Below are 24,907 nucleotides of genomic sequence, written 5' to 3' on the forward strand. Positions count from 1 at the left end.
GGTGGCTGCTGTCGATGGAGCACACCTTCACTTCCGGGGTTGCTTCGACTCAAGGAGCTATCCCATAGTCCCTTCAACAGATTAGAATTCTGGGCTAGGATCCCAATGCCTCATGGGATGAAAACATTGTTATGGGTGGTAATGGGTGCCAGTAATCAGCCTCCCATGTCTGTGTCTCAGAACCAGCCTTGTCTTATGGTATGCTTTTCTAAGCTCCTTTATTTTCACATGGCATTGCTCTATATCCCTTGTGCATTCCTTATCCATCATGCGCTATGTGATTTTGGCATAGATATCAGTGTTTTGTTTGCTGGCTCTCTCCTCTACCCCCTAGTAATCAGATCCACTAAATACTCCATGCTGGAAGTGTTTGTGACCCTGGGCATGCATGCTCGGCTGTGCTGGTAAGTGCTCCATGCATGCTGCTTCAACCGGAAATGAACATTCAAAAGTTCTTGGGACTTTTCCTGCTCATCTGGTTGAAAAGCGTTGGCGTTCAAAGTGCTCAGCGGAGCATTCACAGTGGAGGTCTCTGGATCACCACCTGGAGGTCAGTAACTCCAACTTACAATACACAGAGTTTACCATGCCCTTAAATAGGGACATGAATGTAGCCCCAGGCTTTACGCCACTAGTTCAGGTGGAATACAGGGGTCAATTTTAAAATCTCTTTGTCTACATTGCCCAGTCGACGTACTCATTAAAAATTGGACCTAAGACTGAATAATTGATCTAAGCTCATAGTGTAGACTAGCCCCCATGCTAGAATATTTTTGTAAGGAACATCTTTAATGCCAACACCACAGATGAACTGCTGTGTAACCTGGCGAAGAAGAAAGCGGAAACAAATCCTGGCTATTAGCCAGAATGGGTAGGAATGGTATCCCTAGCTTCTGTTTGTCTGGAAATGAATGATAGGAAAGGGATCACTTGATGATTACCTGTTGTGTTCACTCCCTCTAGTGCATCTGGCTTTGGCCACCATCAGCAGACAAGGGCTAGGTGGACCTTTGGTCTGATCCAGTATGGCCATTCTTATGTACTTATTAAGTACAGTAGTTACGTGTGTAGTTATTCAAGATCATAGTACTAGAGATGCTTGAAAGAGCTCTAATATAACCTACCTACATTAGCATACTATTAAACTGTTACTTTGTCACAGAAGTTGGCCACATAGCCAGCAGAGGAATGAACTTGGTGGCCTCTCTGGATTCCTTACAGTCCTACAATTCTATGGTAGCCATGGTAAATGATCACTCTACTTACAGGCTTCTGGCCTCTTGCTAAAATTAATTCTGTACATTTAGTTATAACTGGTTTTCTTAAACAATGAATAGACCAAAAATATTTTACAGCAAACATCATCAGTGCTGAAATGTGTCAATCATTCTGTCTGCTGCTCTCAAGGTAGAATTCAGCCGTATGATTTTACAGAAGCTAAATAATAAATGGGGGGGTGGAGAGAGAAATCACTAAGGAACACACACACACACACACACACACACACACACACACACACACACACACACAAATAGAAATCTGAGTCCTAAATGAGCTAATACATCTCAAGAATTCTGTCAGAATAGAATCCAATATACCTCACTCCCCAAGGGGCCAGAATTCATCCTTTCTGTTATTAAGCCAAATCTATCTCATCTCTGGTAGTACACAGAGGAAAAAATCAATAACATTTTATTTTACTGATCAATAGCCATGTGCAGTATTTACTCCATAATTAATTGCATGAGAGGAACATCAAATTGCATGGCAAAGTAAATGCACAATCTGAGAGAGGTGAAGCTGATATGTAGTGTTATGAATAGCAAGATGTAACAACTTTAGAGCACTGTGTGACCAAGTCGGTGAGGGAAAATTATGTTGTATTTGATTTCCATCCTGACTGAATTAATTTAATGTAGATTGGGTGCTGTGGCAAGAACAAAAAGGGAAGCAACACAATGGCTACTAGCTAAGAACACCCAGTCTCACACTTGAAAAAGTATCTGCTTCAGGTACCTTACATCCTGTGTCAGAGGAAGATGCATGCAAGTCTGCGTTGCCCGGCTGGGAACATGGAACTCAAAAGAATACCAAATAGTAAAAAAACAAACAAACCCTACAGACAGTTTGGTGATACACTGTCTAGTCTGTCTGGCCCAACAAAGACCATCAGCTAGTCAGTTGACACATTGGCTATGTCTAGACTACAAGCCTCTTTCAAAAGAGAGCATCTAGACTACAAGCAGATTTTTCAAAAAAGTGAGTTGCTTTTTTGAAAGAGAGTCTAGACGCTCTCTTTTGAAAAAGCACAGTTTGCATTGAATAGCATGTTTTTTCGAAAAAATACTTTTGAAAAAAGGCATTATTCTGAGGTTTACTGCGCTCAAAAAAACTGCCACGTTCTTTCGATTTACTTTTCAAAGAATGCAGCTGCAGTATAGATGCAGGTGAAGTTTTTCCAAAAAAGGCTATTTTTTTTAAAAAAAACCCCTGAGGTCTAGACACACCAATTGAGATAAGGCAGGGGATACACCTTATGACTCAGCAAGACATGTAGGGGCATGTCTATGGACAGAAAACTTCCAGACCATGTTCTAGGCATCCTGTGTATGAGAGAAGGAAGTAGAAGCCATGTGGCAAAAGAAATATAAAAGACAGCGGCATTTTCCCCATCTTATTTTTATTCCTGCTGCTCATCTCTGGAGAGTAACCTTTCTACAACAGTGAGGAGTCTTGTGGCACCTTAAATATTAACATGTTCGTTTTTAAGGTGCCACAGAATTTCTCATCATTTTTACAGATGCAAACCAGCACAGCACCCTCTGATACTTTCCACAAATGAAGTCTGACCAAAGTACTGAATGACACATTCAAGCTATGGATGTGCCCCAAAAGACACTAACCAATTCACCAGTAGTGCAAGGAACCTGATGGACTTTGAAGTTTATGGATATGACTGTTTGACCATTTAACATCTCTCCTCTTGTTCTCTTTTCTTTACAATAAAACTTTTGTTTTAGACACTAAAGGATTAGCTGGTAGCATAGTATTTTGGGTAAGATCTAAACCTGCGTGACTGGTAATGTGGCTGTATCTGTAAAAACAACAAGGAGTCCTGTAGCACCTTAAAGACTAACAGATTTTATTTGGGTAAAACCACTTTGTCAGATGCCTGGACTCCATGCTTCTGACAATGTTGGGTTTTTATCCACGAAAGCTTATGACCAAATAAATCTGTTAATCTTTAAGGTACCACGGGACTCCTTGCTTTTATTTTTGTTTTGTTTTTTTAAATAACTTCTTACTTACTGAGCCTCGGTGCTGGCAGCCAGACAACTGGATTTCAATAAAAGAAGCTGTGGGGATTGCTTTTCCTCCCTTTTTGATAACCAGTGTGGGAGATCAGAAGCACAGTTTGTAACTGGTTGGGAAGATTCAATTTAGCTTTACCCACCAGTGTTGGGGAATATCCAACATACCCTTTTGCAGCCTGCCCTAATGTTGGCATTTCCAGTATAGTCTGCCCCATGCACCTCTGGTCACATCAAGGACAAAGAGTGTTGTTACTCTGATTATGTGAATCAAGGACAGTGGAATAGTGGAACTTTTTTATGACAGAGGGATTCGCCATAAACTAAGTAGCACTCGCTAGACAACGGACATGGGTTCCAAACCCAGTCAAGCTGAGAGAGGCTGGGGACAGGTATTTGAACCAGGTGGTGGGGTCCTGTCTGAGGGCCTGTGACGGGGTGGGCCCCGCCTACCCCACCGAAGCAGGCCCACCCCGAACTGATCCCGCAATTGCGCTCTCACTTCTGGGGATGGCACGGCGGGAACTGACGACTTGCAGGCGGTGCAGCGCCGCCGTGCACCAGCCGGGCAACGGGACAGCTGGCATTGCTAGGCAACGCGCCCCACGCGAGTGGGGAGACATGGCGGCCGGAAGTGATGGCGAGGGGCGGGGAGGGGTGACATCAGACGCCCGGGGAAGGGGATCCGGGCAGTATAACCCCCCCCCCCCCGGGGAGTACTCGGGGGCAGCGGTTGAGGAGAAAGGAGCGAGGAGCACGGAACGAGGGATATAGGGGGCATTGAAGCAGGTAGGGTGGAAGTAGCCCAGGGCAGGGCACGGAGCCGGCACACCGGTGGTTAAGGGGATAAACCCCTCCGGTGGGAGAGGTCCGAGAGACTCTGTCCTTAGGGCCCTGGGCTGGGGTCTGGGAGTGAGGGTGGGCCCAGACCCCCCACCCCGCGCACCCTAGGCGCAACGAAACAGAAAAAACTGCTAGTAGCTATAGTCACACAACTCGGGAAGACTACAAAAGGGAGGGGGAGCAACGGGGCCCCCACAGGGCCTAAAAACACCAATTGTATCCCCTCCTTTCTCTACTGTGAAATATCAGAGCTAATTTGGATTCCATTAGGAGTCTAGTTGCAAGCTGCTGAGCTGACTTCACTGTGAGCCAATGATGCACTAGCACTGAGGCTCCTCTATGCACTGAACTTGCTGAAGAGCTGAACTCACTGGCTGTGTCTAGACTGGCAAGTTTTTCCGGAAAATTAGCAGCTTTTCCAGAAAAACTTGCCAGCTGTCTACACTGGCCACTTGAATTTCCGGAAAAGCACTGACGATCTCATGTAAAATCATCAGTGCTTTTCCGGAAAAACTATACTGCTCCCGTTCGGGCAAAAGTCTTTTTCCAAAAGACTTTTGCCCAAAAGGGCCAGTGTAGACAGCATAGTACTGTTTTCCGCAAAAAAGCCCCGATCGCAAAAATGGCGATCGGGGCTTTTTTGTGGAAAAGCGTGTCTAGATTGGCCACAGATGCTTTTCCGCAAAAATTGCTTTTGCAAAAAAGCATCCTGGCAATCTAGATGCGCTTTTCCAAAAATGCTTTTAACTGAAAACTTTTCCGTTAAAAGCATTTTCGGAAATTCATGCCAGTCTAGACGTAGCCACTGTGTGCTGAGGGGAGCCTCATGCTGTTTTGCTGAAGAGCTGAAATCTACTATGAGCTGAAATCACTGTGTGCTGTGGGGAGCCTGACGTTATACTGCTGAGCTACTAGCAGAGCAGTTCGTGGGATGGCTAGCAAGCAGTTTGCGGGAAAGACTGGCAGGTGCATGCGACCAGCAGAGCGGTTGGCGGGGACGACCAGCGGGCAGCCAGTAGGAGTGGCAGCAGGCAGCCAGTGAAGCAGCTGCAAGAACAACCAGCTGGCAGCCAATGGCGTGGACCAAGATGGCTGGCAGAGCAGGACAGTTCGTGGGACAGCTGGAGCGGCTCATGGGACAGCAGGTGGAATGTGGCAGAGTGACTTGCATTAACAGTGGCAGTAGAACCCTATGGAGAGGCGGAGCCGTCGGCAGACCATGTAAGGTATATCAATCCCCACCCCCTCCATTCCATCCAGGTTGGGATAGGAAAACCCTGCCAGTGAACTTTTGAACCCTGGGGCGGCACTGACCTAGGGCAGAGACTTTTGGGGTGTCGGACTTTGGGTGATTTTTTGGGTTGCTGGACTCAAGAGACTCTCGGGGTATTGGACTTTTGGGGACTTTGGGTGATTCTTGGCTGGGGGGTGGGTCTTTGTTCATGTTTGGTCTATGAATCCGAGTTGTGGTATTTTCCCAATTTAATGCTGATGTCGGTTACCTCATGTTATTAAAGATTTGCCTCTATACCGAAGCTCTGTGCTTGCGAGAGGGGAAGAATTACCTCTTTGAGGCGCCCAGGGGTGTGTGTAAGATTTCCCAGGTCACTGGGTGGGGGCTCGAGGCAGTGTTGTATTATGTTGTTGGGAGGAGACCTCTAGATACTGAACCTGGCCCTTGCAGCTATTAACTCAGCCTGGCAGAAGGGTTACACTATATGTAAGAAAATGCACATGCCCATACCAATGCCTGATAATTCTCTCTAGTAAAAAAAATCTTTCTTTTGTGGCTGTCATAATTCATTGTAGGATTGGGAAACAGAGCATGACTTGATGATAGTCTGTTCTTTTTATTCCCTCTGGGGCACCTGCCATTGGCCACTGTCGGAAGATAGAATATTGGGCTAGACGAACCTTTGGTCTGAACCAGTCTAGCCATTCTTATCTAGATTATTCACCCATCTAGATACTGCATAATCCACAGTAGTAAACAGTGGGAATCTCCCCTCCAATTGTGTTTGACCATCTGTATCGCTGTCCTGAAGTAACACCATGGGCCAAGCCAAATTTCTGGCCATTCCAGAAAGCAGCCAATTGTGCCAATCCAGTCTCATAATCCCAGATGGCAAACAGGTGGGTATAAATTAAGGTTTCTATCCGCAGTTGCTGCTGCTGCTCTGTGAGGACATAGCTATTGGCCACTGTTCAGCCAAGGTTTGTACTGGACTGGTTGCACTGGATTGACAGCTCTGGACATGAATGCATGACAAGCTGCTGGGAAAGGATATCAGTCATGACAAGTCAACAGAAACTGCAGAAAGTAGGTGTTTTCTTCTAGATCTTCTTGTGAGAAGTGTGTGTTGTTTATTGGAACTATTGTCAACGTTATGTGCAGCAGGCTGTTTTCATTTTTTCGTAGTCCTCCATAATGGGAACTTGCCAAAGTTCTGGAGGAGCTACATGAGCCAACACTTAGAAATTAGATATGAATGTGTGATTATGGCAACTACTAATGATATGGGTAGCTGTACTCAGTTCTGAATCAATGGGATGAGTACGCCAGCATCTGCCTCAAACTGTTGTATAATAACAAATAGGAAATAAAACCAGAACTGAGAATAGGTTTCACTCCCCAGAAGGTTCTTGACAGATTCTGCTGGATGGTGGCCAGCAGAGACGCATTGTGGGGGGATAAATGAACTGTCCAGATCTGTCCAATCCCCAGTAAAAAAGAAAACAATCTCAAATAAATGCAACCTTTTTGTTATTGCTGTTAATAGTATGTAGTAAATTTGGATAAACTTCCCACCTCCTTGCTTGCTTCTTAACTTGGATTCTTTATTATGGTCTCAGCTGGCCTAGCAACTTTTAAACAGAAGGTGATGTATTAACATGATATGGGTTCCAGCTTTACCCTGGGGTTTCAATCAGGAGGAACAGAATTCAGTAAATTCTGAGCAACTTTGAGCTGGAGAGGTGCAACGAGTGTGAAATTTGATAAGACCATGTGACCAGATTCCAACATAGAAATCCCTGAATTGACATCGCTCTAAACAGAATATCATCAAAGACAGGGAACTCCTGGGGTCAGGTAGAAGGAACCAACATGGAAATAAGAAACCAGACTATGTATCTGGTTGGGGTGAGAAGGCAGAAGGGATGGGAGGTAGAGAAGATGGAGTACGGGGGTGAAAAGACAGGAGGAATAAGGAAGTAGACTAGTACCCACAGAATGCACAGATGAGGCCTGATAAGAATTCAAACTTAAAGGGATTCACCAGAGTGAACTGTATGAAATTTACCCAGCTGCAATATTTTGTGTCTTCTCACTATTGGGCAGAAGTTTTAGTAAATGTGGAAATTTCTGTGAGCTGGTATGTAATTATAAAGCACCGTGAGTGGGTTTCTTTGAACTGTTCCTTAAGCAAGGATTTTCAGGCTTTCTTAAGATACCATGCTATTTTCTATGGACATTTTCCTCTTTTTTTAGGCATAGATCACAGGGTCTCTATTGTCTGTGTATATTTATCAGGAATTTTGCACTGAATATGGTTTTCTTTTTGCCTTCAGCAGTGTAAGGAGTTCAGAGCAGTAAAGTCTTTGTCAATTCACATTTCATGCTAGCTGCTCAGAGGAAAAGAGTAGCAACTGCTAATCTGTAACCTAGAAATAATGCTCTGTGCCTTGAGGGGCAGATATATACCCTCCGAAAATATTAGAGCAGAGAAAATATTCAGGGCAAATAATCTATTGGATTCACTGCACCTGGTTTTGGGGCTTTTTCTCCTCTTTGAGACCCGGTTAATTTTCTCAAATTCAAGTTATGTTGATTGGTTTTCAAAGAACATTTGTGTTGCATGTTCCTTATTCAAACTATTTGTATCAAGCTTCCAGTGCAAATACTCATGTTTAGAAATTCAAAATGAATCCCTATTAATATGGTATTGCTTAAAATTCACAGTGTCCATGAACAATCCTGTACATAGGGGCTGCGTCTACACTGGCATGATTCTGCGCAAATACTTTTAATGGAAAAAAATTTCCGTTAAAAGTATTTGCGCAAGAGAGCGTCTACACTGGCATGTGCTTTTGTGCAAAAGATGTGCTTTTGCACAAAAGCATCTATGCCAGTGTAGACGCTCTCTTGTGTAAGAAAGCACCAATGGCCATTTTAGCCATCGGGCTTTCTTGCGCAAGAAATTAATATTGCCTGTCTACACTGGCCTCTTGCACAAGAATACTTGTGCAAGAGGGCTTATCCCTGAGCGGGAGCGTCAGAGTGTTTGCGCAAGAAGCACTGATTTCGTACATTAGAACATCAGTGTTCTTGCGCAAATACTCGCGGCTAGTGTAGACAGGTGGCAAGATTTTGCGCAAAAGCAACTGCTTTTGCGCAAAATCTTGCCAATGTAGACACAGCCTAGGAGAAAGGGTGGGAGAGACAGCTTGAGTTATAAGGCATTCATTGGGAGTCAGGAATGTAATGTATGGATAAATTGTATTATACACTTCAGCCACAGGACTCATAGAACCTTGAGAGATCACCAAGTGTACTCCCCTGCCTTCATGGCAGGACGAAGCAACATCTAACTCATGCCTGATAGATGCTTATCTCACCTGCTCTTAAATATCTTCAGTGATGGAGATTCCACAATCCCTCCAGGCAATTTATTCCAGTGTTTAACCACCCTGACAGTTAGGAAGTTTTTTCTAATGCCCAACCTAAACCTCCCTTGCTGCAGTTTAAGCCCATTGCCTATCCTCGGAGGTCAAGCACAATCATTTTTCTCCCTCCTCCTTGTAACACCATTTTAGACTCTAAAATTGTATCTCTTTGATCTGCCCTGAGGGGTACAGTGGTGGCCACTCTGCCTACACAGCAGGGGCTCCCCAGGAACGTTTATTAATGTGTCAGAAGATGGAGCAGGAATTCTTGCTGCACTTCTCTACAAAGCTCTCAGAGTGATACTCTTTCATCCTTCTCAGAAGGCTTCTGGGGTGCCCTGCCTTTTTCTGTCCTCCCCAGTAGGACACCTTTTCATGCCAAGCCAGCAGTAAGTGACCAGGCATCATTGCAGCACAAAGCATTGCAGCATAAGGTCAGGTCTGGGCCCATTCCATCAGCATCTGCTCCCTATCATGCTCTGTGATTCGGAGAAGACTGATAGGCTACGTCTACACTGGCATGAATTTCTGAAAATGCTTTTAATGGAAAAGTTTTCCATTAAAAGCATTTTCAGAAAAGTGCTTCTAGATTGGCAGGATGCTTTGGCGCAAAAGCACTTTTTGCGGAAAAGCGTCCGTGGCCAATCTAGATGCGGTGAAAAAGGCGTGAAAAAGGCGATCGGGGCTTTTTTGCGGAAAACAGTACTATGCTGTCTACACTGGCCCTTTTGCGCAAAAGTCTTTCAGAAAAAGACTTTTGCCCAAACGGGAGCAGCATAGTTTTTCCAGAAAAGCACTGATGATGTTACATGAGATCGTCAGTGCTTTTCTGGAAATTCAAGCAGCCAGTGTAGACAGCTGGCAAGTTTTTCCGCAAAAGCAGATGATTTTGCGGAAAAACTTGCCAGTCTAGACACAGCCATAGTGTGCATGGCAACCTGAATGAAATAGGGGAAACACCATAACTGACAGCACTGAGGCATCCTATCCCCAACTAATCATGACTCCAGGTTTGCTGCCACCTTTGCAAAGGGCTCGAAGGGGTTATCCCAGGCTATAAACACACCTGGTCATCCTCCCCTCCACCCAAGCTATTGTGGGAAAGGAGAGCTGCAGGCATGCTGGGGTGTGGTGAACACACCCTGACCACATGAGCCCTTACAAATGCATTTGGTCCTACCCTCTTTTGCAGGGCCCTTTTGCAAATGCAGACACCTAGGTATCCAGGAGGGCCGAACATTACAAACACTCTGTCACACATTTTCAGTGGGAAAGCAAAAGAGCAAGAACCCCAACCTGTTGCTTACCATGCCTGCCATCACACCAAGCCCAGTTGCCCTGTGCTGTGTCTAGACACTTAAAATAATAACTTTGGCTTTGTACATAACACATATCTTTCCTGCAGCATAGTGCTTCATTCACTGAAAAAGAGTTAACCTTCTGTTTCACAATGCATCTCCTCTGAAGCCTACCCCCGATTCTTCTTCCGCCCCCCCCCTCAAAAAACCCCTGCTCCAACAGTGTCTCTGTTACCCACACCCCCAAATCCTCCAGCACTTTGGCTACCACAGATCAGAAGAAGAAAAAACATTCACAGGATGACATTTTTAATGAGCAAATGCAATCAGCCCACACTGACAGAGCCCAACTGAATGCATGGAGGAGAACGATGTTACAGATCATACTGAACAGGAGAAGAGGAGAGCATGCAGGGAAGATGAGTGTAAGATGCAGGATGAGATTTTGAGACTTGAGTGAGCGTTAAAAGTATTTGCGCAAAATCTTGCCAATGTAGACGTAGCCCCAGTGACGTCTCCTGGAACAGAAGATTGTCATTCCTACAGTTTTGATTGCTCCACAGGATTACAATAAGCCATTTACCCTCAATAAGCCATTTACCCTCACATCCCCCATCCCCCACCCCCCTATCAGAGCTCATGTCCTGAACTCCTTTTCTGTCTCTGTTCCCCGTGTTTCTTAAATAAAAATGCATGATTTCAAAACAATGGGATCTTTATTATCTGTGCTAACTATGTGGTGGTTTGGGGGTGGGTGGTCTACAGGCCATTACATATAATTCAGGGGACACTACATTAAGAGCAACATACATAAGTGTGACATCACAGTCACAAAATAATGACACTTGTTTTCAAAGCCTCTCTGATTCACAGTGCCCCTCAGTGTGCTCTCCTTATTGCCCTGGTGTCTGGCTACTGATACATAGTGCTCATACATAGATTATAATCTGCCTCCCTCCCAACCCTGGCAGAAGCTTTTCCCCCCTTACTGTCACGCATATTATGGAGCACACAGCAAGCAGGCAAAACAATGGAAATGTTGTTTTCACTGAGGTCTAACCTAGATAATAAACTCTGAAATTATCCCTTTTAAATGGCCAAAGGCACAGTCCATCATCATTCTGAACTTGTGCAGCCTGTAGTTGGACTGCTCCTTACTGTGGTCCTGGCTGCCTGAGTACGGCTTCATGAGCCACAGAAGCAAGGGGTAGGCTGGGTCTCCAAGCATAACTATTGACATTTCAACATCTTCCAATGGTTATTTTCCAGTCTGGGAAGAAATAAAGCAGCCTTCTGAAGAGACCAGAGATCCTAAATTGCTCATGTCATGCTCCTTTCTTGACCATCCCACACTGATGTTGGTGAACTGGCCTTTGTGATCCACCAGATCTGCAATACCATTGAGAAGTACCCCATGCAGCTTATGTACTCTTTGGCAAGGTGGTCCGGTGCCAAGATAGGGATATGCATTCCTATCTATCCTCCCACCACATTTAGGGGACCCCATTATGGCAAAGCCATCGACTATATCCTGCATGTAGCTGCCTATATTTGAAAGTTTAGCTCTCAGTGAAAGTTAGGATGATGTGAAATACGGTTATATTTGTATGACACATAATTGTGCATAAGAAGCTACAGGATATTAATTCTTTTCATTATTTTAAGCTGTCTTCATTATTAGTGCACATTGCTTTGATTTATAAATGCTTCAGGCTCAGTGATAGGTACAGTGCTGTGCATTCAGTGGGCTTAATTGAATAAGGCAAAATGGGAACAAAATTACTTCATTAAAAGGAAATAATCTCATCTCTTATTGCATTAATGGGCCATTTTTTCCCCTGGTTTCAACACAGGGAACCTAGCTGGTCTAATCAGTGTATGTGTGCATTTGTGTGCTTTGTTTTCAAATGAATTTACATGGTTTAGACATCAATCGCCCCTTATAAATAGCACCGCGGTATTTGCTGATTTAGACTATGAGTCTACAAATTGTTCCATGTACCTGCAGGAAATAAGATGAAGGGTCAAGGCCAATTTTGGAAACATTTTAACCCAAAGGAAGTGGAATGCAAACTTGCCCATTCCAAGTCAGAGCCATAGAGCTACAGAGTCAATGTTCAACTTGATTCAAATCCTACTGAAGTGAATTGAAAGACCAAAGGTGCCTGAATTAGTGGTGGGTGGGAGGTGGTGCTGCAGAATCCCCGGCTTGAAGTAGTTTCCATTATATGCAGGGTTCCAGTTTGGTATAACAGCTGTCAACATCCCCATGACACAAATTATCATAGCACGCCTGGGAAAGACCCTCACGGATTTCAGTGGGCTTTGTGTAACACATTAAACAGAATAAGGTTTTATGTACATAGAAAGGAAAAAATAAACTCAAAGCCACTTTTCAGCATAAAAGATCATATAACCTACAAGTGACATTTTGACATCCCCTGGCAGGAAGCAAAATGAATCATGAAACATCTTATTTGCTCTGTACATCACAGGGCCTTATGCTGACAAGGGTGACCGTCTTCCCGCGGCACTTGAGGAGACCAGCCTCACATTCAGTCATAGTCCTACTGGCGGCTTTCCCATTCACTTCAACGCAGATGCTTATTCCTCCCTCGTCGCATTGCCCAGCTTCTCGGCACACACACATGTTGGTTTGAGCTTAAAAAAACCACACACAGCAGTATTAGTATCTAATCCACTGAAGGAAAAACAGGTTCCTAACCAGCTATCAGAAACTGTCCCAGTAACTGAGCTCTTGGTCAGATGTTAATCAATATTACAGTTCAGTAGAAAAACTACAAGGACATTCAGGCTGGTGTGCTGTTGCAACAAGAGTCATAAGCCGTGTTTCCTGTAAACTGTGCACTTGTGCAGCCACTCAGGAGAGATTTTAATGCCACCCAGCTGAATAGCAGATCACCCACAGCTAGGTTTTGTTTCTGCTGGTGATGCACATTCACACATGCCTTCGTGCACATAAAATTTATTTTGCACATGGATGGAAAAATACACATGTGGATGGAAAAGATGAGAGAGGATATTGGTTATAAGTGTGTACTGGGACTGCTGCTAGTCGGAGCGGTTTTTTAAGTGCTTGCTGAGGATGACCCATTTAAAATTACTGCTTGAAAAAATACTAGCATGATTTATTAGTTGTTAAGTGGACCAGAAACTTTAAAAAAAACACATAAGATGAGAGGTTCCTGTTCCAGAGAGTAATAAGCCAAGACCCTGATCCTGCAGACTCTACATATGTGTTTATTTTTACTAACATAAATAATCTTACTAGTTCTGCTCACATACGTAAAAGTATGCACATGCATAAGCGTTCACAGGATCAGGGCCTAAATAGCAACATGCAAACAATAAGGGGTATGAGATTTATTTTCCATTCCTACTTCCATTCATGTTTGTGTATTTAGGTATAAATGTACAGTTAGCTGGCCTTATTTAATGCTGAGCTATTTTGAATGTCTATTTGTTTAATTTTTGCCCAATTTCTTCACTTTCTATTTTAACCCTTTACCCATTTTATATTTTATATAGTTGTTTATTTTCAAAGCAATATTTGCTAAGGATCATTGCTTGAATCCACTAGACAAGAGATAAAAATGTTTTTGATAGAGTTTTATTGTAAGATATGTAACAATAATTAGTATGTATGTGGGGGTTTCAAATCATTTTATAAATGCTACTTTTGTTCAGCCTAGATGTAGCAGAATTTACAAAGAAGATTCAATGATAAGAATCATTAGGAGCTTGGAAGAACTTCTATTTGAGGATAAATTGAAAAGATTGCAAATGTGTACTTTAGAAAAGAGAGAGAAATGAGTGTATAATGTAGAAGTCCATGTGACGATATGGAGCACAGCACTTCTATTCACTTCTGTTTGCTTTTGCTCATAATGAAGGACCAAGGAGACTTTCAATGAAACTGAAAGACAGCAAGGAAGTACTTTTTCCACACAATGTGTAATTAGCCACTGAATTTTTATTGCTCCAAGATAACATTAGAGCAAACACTCCAAGGGATTCAGAAAAGGATTGGACGTGGGTGTGAATAGTAACATCCAGAGTTAAGATGAGCAAGGATTTAGAAACAGACACCTGGGTAAAATTGTGGTCCCTCTGAAGTTAGTGGGAATTTTACCATTGATTTCATGGGGTCAGGATTTTACCCCATAGGCTCTAGAAGGGATATGAAATATCCTGCTTTGACCTCTAATTCATGGGATTTTGCAAGAAACTGTCCCTATGGACAGGTCATTCCACAATTATTTCCTACAGGCTTTTTTTTTCAGCACAGAAGCTTCTGGTTGGTATTAGAGACCAGACATTGGACTAGATGGGACTACGTTCTGCTTCAGGAGGGCAAGTCTGATGTTCCTAAAACTTCTGAAAGGTAGGAATTATTATATGTTTTATAAATGAGTTAATGGAAGCACATCAAGCCAAGAGCAGAGTCATGGCCAGTGTACAAGTGGCTATAGGTTTTCTTTTATTCACAAGCAGCTTTTTTAGTCCATCCCCATTAATTGTGAGGACTCACCATTACATGTTTCCCACAAATGACATGAGCCACAAGGTTTTGCAGCTGCAGCAGGCATTTTGCAGTTTTCCTCACTGGTCAAAGAGTATTCTCTGCCCATACACTCAAGAGCATACATCTTACACACTGTTAAGGCTGTGTTTCTCTTGTTTCTCTCATCTGTGGCACACACATCCAGGGATGGTCTGAAAAGAAAAGCGGAAATCAGGTTTTTTCATATGCCTTACCTTGATAACCTTTAAACGGAAAAAACAAACCATTGTGTCATATTATGATCTTGTGTACATTGGTGTATCCACAGCAACTTCAGTGAAGTTACTTGTGGCTTACATCCAGGTAAGTGAGATCAGAATTAGGCTTTCTTCGGGTATATCTACACTTGCACCCTCTTTCAAGAGAGGATGCAAATGTAGACATTCGAAATTGCAAATGAAGCCAGATTTAAATATCTCGTGCTTCATTTGCATATTTGCATTCTGGCACTATATTGAAATAGAGCAATTTCGAAATAACAGACGCTGTTAAGACATGGTTATTTCGAGAGAAAACCCTTCTCTTAAAATAACTGGTAAACCTCATTGTATGAGGAATAAGGGTTATTTTGAGAGAAGGGTTTTCTCTCAAAATAACTGTGTCTTAACAGTGTCTTATTTCGAAATAGCGCTATTTCAAACTAGCACCATAAAGTAAATATGCAAATGAAGCATGGGATATTTAAATCTGGCTTCATTTGCAATTTCGAATGTCTACATTTGCATCCCTCTTTCGAAAGAGGGTGCAAGTGTAGACATACCCTTTGTGTCTTCAGCATAAGTATGCTTTGCGTAACTGAGACCTTTATCTGCCCTTTGAAGTCCCTGTGAATTTTGATTTGACTTCAGTGGGAGCATGTTTTAACCTTTGGGCCCAGATCCAGCAAGGCACCCAGATTTAGGTGTCTAAATATTGGTTTTTAGGTATCACTGAGATCCACAAATTGGCTGCTTCACTGCTGCCTCTCCATCTTGACAGCTATTAAGAAGCACAAGCAACAGGATGAAAGATAATATGGAGCATAATATATTGCCATTATATAAATTATTGATACTCCCTAGAACACACTGAGCAGTGCTTTCCAAATGGACTGGAGAGTTTGGAGGTGTTCAGAGAAGGGTGACAAGTATGTGAGGGTATGTCTACACTACCACCCTAGTTCGAACTAGGGTGGTTAATGTAGTCAATCGAAGTTGCAAATGAAGCCCGGGATTTAAATATCCCGGGTTTCATTTGCATTTTGCCGGGCGCCACCATTTTTAAATCCCCGGTAGTTCGGACTCCGTGCCCGTGGCTACACGCAGCACGGAGTAGGTAGTTCAAATTAGAAAGCCTAATTCGAACTACCTACTCCGTGCCGCATGTAGCCGCGGGCACAGAGTCCAAACTACCGGGGATTTAAAAATGGTGGCGCCCGGCAAGATGCAAATGAAGCCCGGGATATTTAAATCCCGGGCTTCATTTGCAACTTCTATTGACTACATTAACCATCCTAGTTCGAACTAGGGTAGTAGTATAGACATACTAGGAATAAGGAAAAAGCTCTCAGGGAAGAGTGACTGAAAATATTGTGATCACTGTAGAAATTAGATGAATAAGAGGCTATATGACAAAGCCTATTAAATAAAGAATGATTTAGGGAAGTTAGATCAGTAATTTCTATTATTGCTGTCATCTAGCTCTAGGAAAAGAGGGCATGCAAGGAAACTGAAAGGTGAGAAAATCAAAACTTATAAAAGGAAATAAAATCATAGAAATATAGCACTAGAAAGAACCTTAATAGGTCATAGTCCAGTCCCCTGCACTGAAGCAGGAATATGTATTTTTTCAACTGTTCCTGATGGATGTCCGTCTAATCTGTTCTTAAAAACCTCCAATGATGGTGATCCTGCAATTTACTTAGGTAAGTTGTTCCAGGGCATAACTACCCTGACAATAAGTTTTTTCCTAATGTCTAACCTGGGTATCACTTGGTGGAATTTAAGACCATTTCTTCAAGTCCTGCGTTCAGTGTATAAAAAGTACAATTTACTATTCTTTTTATAACAAACTGTTAGAAAAGTGTTGTTATGTCCCCCTTTGCAATTCTCTTCACGTTCTCCTTCACAATTCCAAGTCAAACAAACCAATTTTTTTCAGTCTTTCCTCATAGGTAATGTTTTCTAGACCTTAAATCATTTTTGTTGCTCTTCTCTGGTCTTTCTTCAATTGGTTGACATCTTTCCTGATGTATAATGCCCAGAACTGAATACAAGACTCCAGTTAAGCCTTATCAGTGCTGACTAGAATGGAAGAATTGCTTCACATGTCTTGCTTCCAATATTGCTAATCCCATAATAGTGTTCACTTTTCTGCAGGAGTATTACATTGCTAACTCAAACTGACTTTGTGATCTACTATAACCCTCAGATTCTTTTCTGCAGGAATTTTGCTAAGCAGTTATTCCCCATTTTGTACTTATATAAATGATTGCTCCTTCCTACCAGTTGTACTTTGCATTTGTATTGACTGAATTTCATCTTAATTATTTCAGGACATTTCTCCAGTTTGTCAAGATCATTTTGAATTCTGTCCTCCAAAGCACTTGCTAACCTTGGTATTAGCCACAAACTTTAGAAGTGTGCCATTTTCCAAATAATTTATTAGGAGTCACATTGAATAGAACTGGACCCTGGACAGATCCCTGTGATATACCATTCCTGCTTGACTGTAAACCACTGATAACTAGTCTGAGTACAATTTTCCAGCCAGGTGTCCATCTTTATAATAGGTTTGTTTTGGCAATATTCCCCTAATTCTCTTATGAAAAGGTCATGTGAGACTGTATCAAAATTCTTAATAAGATTGAGATATTTAACATCTACCACTTCCCTCCTCCCCATCTACCAGGCTTGGTAACTTGTCAAAAAAAGAATATTAGGTTACTTTGACACTATTTGTTTTTGACAAATCCATATTGATTTTTACAAATCAATTTATTATCTTCTAGGTATCAACTTGATTGTTTGATTATTTGCTACATTATCTTTCCATGTATCTAAGTTAAATTCACTGGTCTGTAATTCTCTGGATTGTCCTTATTCCCCTTTTTCTAGACATATACTATATTTTCCAGTGGAAGGGCCAGTTCAGCCCTGTCTCTGTTCAAACCCACAAATGCCTCAGAGAGCTTGTACTTGTGAAATACCCCATTTAGCTTAGTTATAAAATTAGTTTTCACTACCCTTATCTACTATATATTTGAGAAAGTCTGTCTGACTGTCTGTCTGTTCAAGAATTCCTCATAAATATTAAGACCTAGGACCACCAAATTTGGTATGCAGCTTCCTCCTACCATAGCTTAGCAAGTTATGGTTTGATTGTGCCAGGAAAATGGAATGTGCCTGGAATGGGATTGCTTCTCATAAAAAACATGCAGAAAAGAGACAGAATTGCAGGCAGGAGAAGAGTTGGCTGGGGGCACCCCTTCTCCCATCTAGGACTGACTCAACTCCATACTTCCCACCCCAAGACGCCCTTTAGGGACATTGTTCCCCTTTGTCAGGGAATGAGGGGTAAGTGCACAATTTCCTGCATTCTTCTCTCTGCCTGAGGAGCATAGGGGGCAGGCAAATCTGGAACTGCCCCAGCCAGGGGGCATGCATCGCTCCCCTGGCTATGCCTGCTGGAGCTGCACCAGCCAAGCACCTGTGGGATGGAGGTAGCTGTTGGGCTCTGCTCAACTGAAGGGGGGAGGTCAATGCATATTTTTCTTCCTCTGCCCTAAAGTATATAGTGAATATCAGTCCAAAAGACGGGAACCCTCCTCTTTTACCCTGGCTGCTACCCACACTGGGGCATAGGGATGGGGTCCTGGGCTCAGCTTGGCAGGTGAAATCCAGTGTTTGAGGGAGAAGGTGGGGAGAAGCTGAACTAGCACAGGCTATCATTGCCCACCCACCTGAAAGTCAGGGCCCACTCACATTTTGATTCCTAGCTATACCATGGAGATCTACTCTCTAGTAATTAATTAGATTTACAGTGACCAAAGTGGTGGCTCAGCTGCTGTTGTCCAGCATTCTTCTATATTTTTTTTCCTATCCCGTTCACCACAATTTTTCAGAGATAATTGGTAATGGCTCAGAGATTTCTTTTTACATTTTAATGTGACTGTGGAATTTAGTGGCATGTGATGTTAGAGACATTCGAATGGATAACAAGACTATCTAGAGTCTTAATAGTTAATGCAAAAAAAAGAGCGTTTTGGAAGGATATTTTTAAACTTTCTGCTTCAGGATTGAAACCAATGTCTACCAATTGGGGATTAGGATAAAGCTCTCATGTGGGGCAGATTATCTCACATCTGCTCACTGTGGAATTTTGCACTTTCCTGCAACTAGGGCTGACCACTGTCAAAGACAGTGCAGTGGACTACATGGACCATGGGGGTCTGACCCACTGGAGCCAATCCCTCTGTGTAGTGAGCCAGAGTGGGAGGAACCCCTCCATGACCCTTAGTGGGTAGAGTCCTACCCCACCTCACCATCCTGCCAGAAGTCAGGAGACAGAACAGGAAGTACAAAAGGCTTCAGGAGCTACTTGGAACCCAGCTGCCAGCCAGATGCCTCCCTGAGATCCAGAGATAGGAGGTTGCCTCAGACCTCAAGGAAGTTGAGGACTCGCCTCGACTGCCAGAACCATTACAGACCCAGACCCAGAAGAACTGCCAGCTCCATTCCTTATAACCTGGAGGACTGCTACTAGACCAGGTGTGCCCAGAGGAGGAATTAGGAAGTAGCCCAGAAGTAGCTGACTCTGATGTGGCTGGAGGAGTGCCAGTGAGTGAGTCAGCATTTTGTGGTCAGCAACTCCACTGACCCAGCCAGTATTCCAGCCCTAGGTTGGCAATCAGTGGAGTGGGTGAGCCTGCCTCCCCCCTGCTACACTAATCCATGGGTGGTAATCTCCTCCCCACTGTTTCAGAGCTAGGAGATGCAACTGCTTTGCAACCGCACCTTGAATTAGGGCCTGGGCTCACTGATTATGTTTGTGGAGTGGCCCTTGGTCAAGGATTATATTTGTGACGCCTGTCACCTTACTGATGCCCTATGCTCAGCACCCAAGTGTTTAGCGAGGCAGAGTGGCTAGCCACAGACCTGGAGATGGTGGAGCCAAACCCCAATTGGACTACACTGTGAAATCTGTTGTTGTTCCCAGCATAATCAATATAGGCTTGGCTAGTGTTCCCTCTAATTTGTGCGGCAGCACAGCTTGACAGGTGATTAATCAGCCCTGCCCAGTCAGAGGCTCAGGGCTCCATGACTGACTGGACAGACATGATTAATCACCTGTGAAGCTGTGCTGCTGCGCAGCTCAGAGAGAACACTGGTCTTGGCAGTCAGTCGTATTGGAGCCTCTTATGCACAGTTCTGGATTTGGACCATGGCTTATTCTTCTTCTATTGCCTGCTTTTTTGGCCTTTGACACTTTACTCAAAGTGGCAGAAAAGTAGATAAACAATTATTTTGCAATCAGTTCGCTATTTAAAAAAAATCCCAATATTTAGCAGAGAGCATAAAACAATCATTAAAGAAGACTAGATGGAATAGGCACCTAGTCAGTTGAGATGAAGTTTGCTGCCATTTAGGGAATAAGAATGTAATTTAAACTTGTTCTCTTAGGTCTTATCTTTCCTATGACAGTAAATTGACCTAAATGACATTTACTCTAGCAACATAAATGACGTCACTGGAGTTGATGTAGCTTAGATCAAATTCCCCCAGCATCGTCATTGCCCTACGTTGACAGGAAATGTTCTCTCTTTGACTTCCTTTAGTCTTCTTGGTGAGATGGCGTATCGGGGTTGACTAGAGAGTTCTCTGCTGGTGATTTAATGGGTCTTTACTAAACCTGCTAAATAGACAACCCCTGCATTGATTGCAACAGCGTTGTTCTCCCTAGTGGTGAAGTCAAGCCCTTATTCTGAGCCTGGTACTACCTTAGTTTGTTGTGGAGACAACTCAGCCTCCACTCAGCCCACTTGAGGAAGTGTGGAAGTGATGACAGATTACATATTGTCTGTCTTAGGGTATGTCTACACTACCCTCCTAGTTCGAACTAGGAGGGTAATGTAGGCATACCGCACTTGCAAATGAAGCCCGGGATTTGAATTTCCCGGGCTTCATTTGCATAAGCAGGGAGCCGCAATTTTTAAAACCCCGCTGGTTCGAACCCCGTGCAGCGCGGCTACACGGAGCTTGAACTAGGTAGTTCAGACTAGGCTTCCTATTCCGAACTACCGGTACACCTAGTTCGAGCCCCGTGTAGCCGCGCTGCACGGGGTTCGAACCAGCGGGGTTTTAAAAATGGCGGCTCCCCGCTTATGCAAATGAAACCCGGAAAATTCAAATCCCGGGCTTCATTTGCAAGTGCGGAATGCCTACATTACCCTGCTAGTTCGAACTAGCGGGGTAGTGTAGACATACCCTCAGGTATTAAGAAAGCCCTCAGCACCATAGTATCTGAGCACATCCTACCTGTAATGTATTTATCCTCAAAACTCCTCCAGCAGGTAGGCAAGTGTAATTATTCTCCCTTTAAAAACGAGGAATGGGGAACAGAGATTCTGGGAATTTTAAAGGTATTTAAGCATCTCAAGATACAGTTGGGTGCCTAATGAGATTTTCAAAAGCAAGGTGCCTATCTGTGTGTTTAGGTGCCTAAATATCTTTAAAAATCCACCTGAAGTGATTTCCTGAGGGTCACATTGAATGTTTGAATTTAAAGCTATTGCCCTAACCATATGATCATCCTTTCTCATAGCACAGGGATGCATCAGACCTACTAAAACTGAATGAGACCCATTCACTTCAATTAATGTTCAGACATTCAAAATGTGCTAGGGAGAGCTTGTGTTAGCCAAGTGGGACTTTCAAAAATGCCTGCAGATAGACCAGACTAACATGGCTTCATCTCTATCACTATTCTGCATACATAAGAGTGCAACTTCCATTGATAAGTCCCAATGAAAATCCCCTCTGCCACCCTGGCTCACAGTGAATAGAACTTTCTTCCCTGAGCTACTCCACCAAAGTCAGTAGATTAGGACTATTCATGTACTTACTAATCCCTCACCAACAAGGGGCCAGATTCTCCATAGAGTACTGTTCCCTCTGAACAAGGGCCTGATTCTGTATAGTACTTGCCATGAGCCACTCCCATTGAGATGGAAATGGCCAAATTTCAAGCACTCACACCCAAAATGTTCAGCTGTTATCAAAATCTGGCGCCTACTGTGGGCACAGAACTCTTTTGACCATTCAGTCTTTACTGCCTATAGATCCCAGCCATTTTTCTGTTTTCACAAATTAAAAAAAAAAAATTAGTGGTTGAACCACTTTTATTTCATGCACAATAAAGGCTAACCCAAACTGCAGCACCATTTGTCCCCTTTGTAAAGTGATCTGAAGACTCAAAGCACCATAGAAATGACAATAATAAACTCAAGCCAGACTGCACATTATGAGGTGCAAAAAGGTGACCTTGAGCACTCTACCAGTGTCACAAGATGGTTTCTTCAAATTGCTGTGTAAATAGGAGATCAGATTATAGCACTCTCATAACTCTCCAGTCTCTCGATAAACTGCCTGGTTTATTTCACATGCTTATTACTTGGATAAGTTACGTCCCTGGGGAACTCAGCTCTTACTCTCCCTGGATCTTCTAAATATCTAGAATAACATTTTCTATTTTCTCTCATTTCACAGATTAAGTAGAGCTGAAATTATCCTTTTAACTTCAGCCATTTACCTAAGTTCCATCACTGCTAATGCCCACTGACAGGTAAGTGAAGAACAGGGGACAGATTGAGCAGTACTGTAAACAAATCACAGTGCCTTTCCCTGGTATAAGTGAAGCTGTCTAATTGGTCATGGACTGAACTCCTGAGAAATTTAATTTGTCTTGAATAAAGTGAGAAAGTTATCGTCAACATCAGGCTGAACTTACCCACACTCATAAGGCATTTTACATACACATTTTGACTGCTGCACTTTCTCCCATGGCTGACATTTAAGTTCTGTCAATTCTGGTTTCACACTGGGTACTAAGGCGAAAGAACACAGACAAAACCATTATAAAGCAGAAAAAGAAAGGACTATTTAATGGCGACTGGAATTATCCCCATCGTTGCATTAAAAAGGCATTGGGTTATTACATTATGCTTTAAAATTACAGCCTGCTTGTTCATTAAATTATCTGTTGTGTAGATGGAATCAATAGAATTTAAAAATATAATCAACTCTGTAGCAAGTGCAACTGCTGAATACTGTTCTAGCTCTGGGCCCAGAGTTAGACGGGGGGGACGTGAGTACTAGATGTGATTGTGGGATAATGAGACCATAACTTATCGTGCTGATCAATGTTGTTTCCTTTTCCTCCCCTGTCAGTTTGTTTGTATCAATCTTCTGTCTCTTGTCTGCCTGCTCTTCTGGGTGGGGTCTGTCTTTTTGCCCTGTGTTTATACAGCACCTAGCACAATAGGCTCCTGCTGATAATACAAATAACAAAGAATAATAACAATTTGCAAGTGCTGTCTACAGTCTTAAATTCTACTCCCCATTCTACAGTAATGGTCTATTTCTGCTGTACTGATCAGCACTGAAAATAGTAATGTTAATAGCTATATTACTCTATCCATTAGGAAGCACTGCCTCTCCAATCACTACCAGGATTTCATCCAGACCAAATAACTACAATGGCTTACCTCTTCTTTTGCACTGAATATCCTTTATATCCGGAGACCACTTGAGGTTGGGCTCACAAAGAATGAGAGCTGCCCCTTCCAAATGCATGCCATCTTGACAGGACAGAGTTATCTTCTCTCCAATCTCATAAGAAGGTTTCCATGGCTCCCCTCTCATGACCTCCATCAGGACAGGTAAGACACAAGCTGTTTCTAAGAAATGAAGACAGCAAAGGGAATGGTGACTTTGTAGTTTGATCAGAAAGTAGTCAAACATTTCTTGTCTTGCCTTAAATTCTTTGAGTCTATTGCCCATGTTAAGAACAAACTCAGCTATTATTCTTAGGAAGACCCTAATTGTATTAGTACAGAATATTAAGCTATTTGCTAAACATTAAGGCTGTGTCTAGACTGCAGGGTTTTTTCGGAAAAAGTAGCCTTTTTTCGAGAAAATTTCACCTGCGCCTAGACTACAGCCGTGTTCTTTCGAAATTAAATTGAAAGAACGTGGCTTTTCTTTCGACAGCGGTACTCCTCATTTCACAAGGAATAAAACCTTTTTTTGAAAGTGCTCTTTCGAAAAAAGGCGCTATATAATGCAAACTGTGCTTTTTCGAAACAGAGCATCCAGACTGCCTGGGTGCTCTCTTTCGAAAAAGTGGCTTGCTTTTTCGAAAGTACTGGTTGCAGTCTAGATGCTCTTTTTCAAAAGAGGCTTTTTCGAAAGATACTTTTGAAAAAGCCTCTTTTGAAAGAGGCTTGCAGTCTAGACGTAGCCTAACTGGGTTGTTTGAGGTTGTACCAGAAACAAAGACAATCCCACCCCCAGACCTTCCAAATTAGTGTGCACTGGGATTTCCTAGGATAAACTACACAGGTGTAAATCATGTATTCATCTCTCACTGATGCAGTTACACCAGTGTCTGACACTCCAGTATAGACAAGATTCAGTTAAGATACATTGGGTATGTCTACACTACCCTGCTAGTTCGAACTAGGGTGGTAATGTAGGCATACCGCACTTGCAAATGAAGCCCGGGATTTGAATTTCCTGGGCTTCATTTGCATAAGCCGGCCGGCGCCATTTTTAAATGCCGGCTTGTTCGAACCCCGTGCCGCGCGGCTACACGCGGCACGGGCCAGATAGTTCGAACTAGCAAGCCATTCCGCACTATCTGTATACCTCGTTCCCCGCGCGGCACGGGGTTCGAACAAGCCGGCATTTAAAAATGGCGCCGGCCGGCTTATGCAAATGAAGCCCGGGAAATTCAAATCCCGGGCTTCATTTGCAAGTGCGGTATGCCTACATTACCCCGCTAGTTCGAACTAGGGTGGTAGTGTAGACATACCCATTGAGAGGCCCAGGAGATGTTCAAGTTTTGTTTTGGTGGGGAAGGCAACTGATTGCCATGAGCTAATGTTTGTAGACAATGCAAAAGAAATGAGTCTTTTGCAGTGATGGAAATGAAGTAGTAGAAGCCTA

At 43.1% G+C, this 24,907-nt stretch overlaps 1 protein-coding gene and 1 long non-coding RNA gene across 4 annotated transcripts in view; one reads left to right on the plus strand and one right to left on the minus strand.

The window, feature by feature from the left end:
- The first annotated feature begins 337 nt into the window (after positions 1-337).
- Positions 338-23,519, plus strand: LOC112544104 (uncharacterized). 2 transcript variants are annotated; one of them, XR_003087430.2, is made up of 5 exons: positions 4,868-5,380; positions 6,318-6,474; positions 14,422-14,522; positions 22,448-22,523; positions 23,383-23,519. It is a non-coding gene; the product is annotated as an uncharacterized LOC112544104 (long non-coding RNA). The 2 variants fall into 2 exon arrangements; XR_012904936.1 differs by lacking the exons at positions 4,868-5,380; positions 6,318-6,474 and adding an exon at positions 338-550.
- The window catches only part of C7 (complement C7), a 42,829-nt gene continuing 28,331 nt past the window's right edge, over positions 10,410-24,907 (minus strand). For both annotated transcript variants that reach the window (XM_006139492.4, XM_006139491.4), the window contains exons 15-18: positions 23,446-23,637; positions 22,689-22,785; positions 14,670-14,854; positions 10,410-12,778 (exon numbers count right to left, since the gene is read on the minus strand). In XM_006139492.4, the coding sequence (XP_006139554.2) occupies positions 12,591-12,778; positions 14,670-14,854; positions 22,689-22,785; positions 23,446-23,637 (662 nt within the window). In that variant the 3' untranslated portion in view covers positions 10,410-12,590. The remainder of the gene's footprint in view (positions 12,779-14,669; positions 14,855-22,688; positions 22,786-23,445; positions 23,638-24,907) is intronic.

This window comes from Pelodiscus sinensis, chromosome 6 (assembly GCF_049634645.1).
Source record: "Pelodiscus sinensis isolate JC-2024 chromosome 6, ASM4963464v1, whole genome shotgun sequence".
NCBI classification, from domain to species: domain Eukaryota; kingdom Metazoa; phylum Chordata; order Testudines; family Trionychidae; genus Pelodiscus; species Pelodiscus sinensis.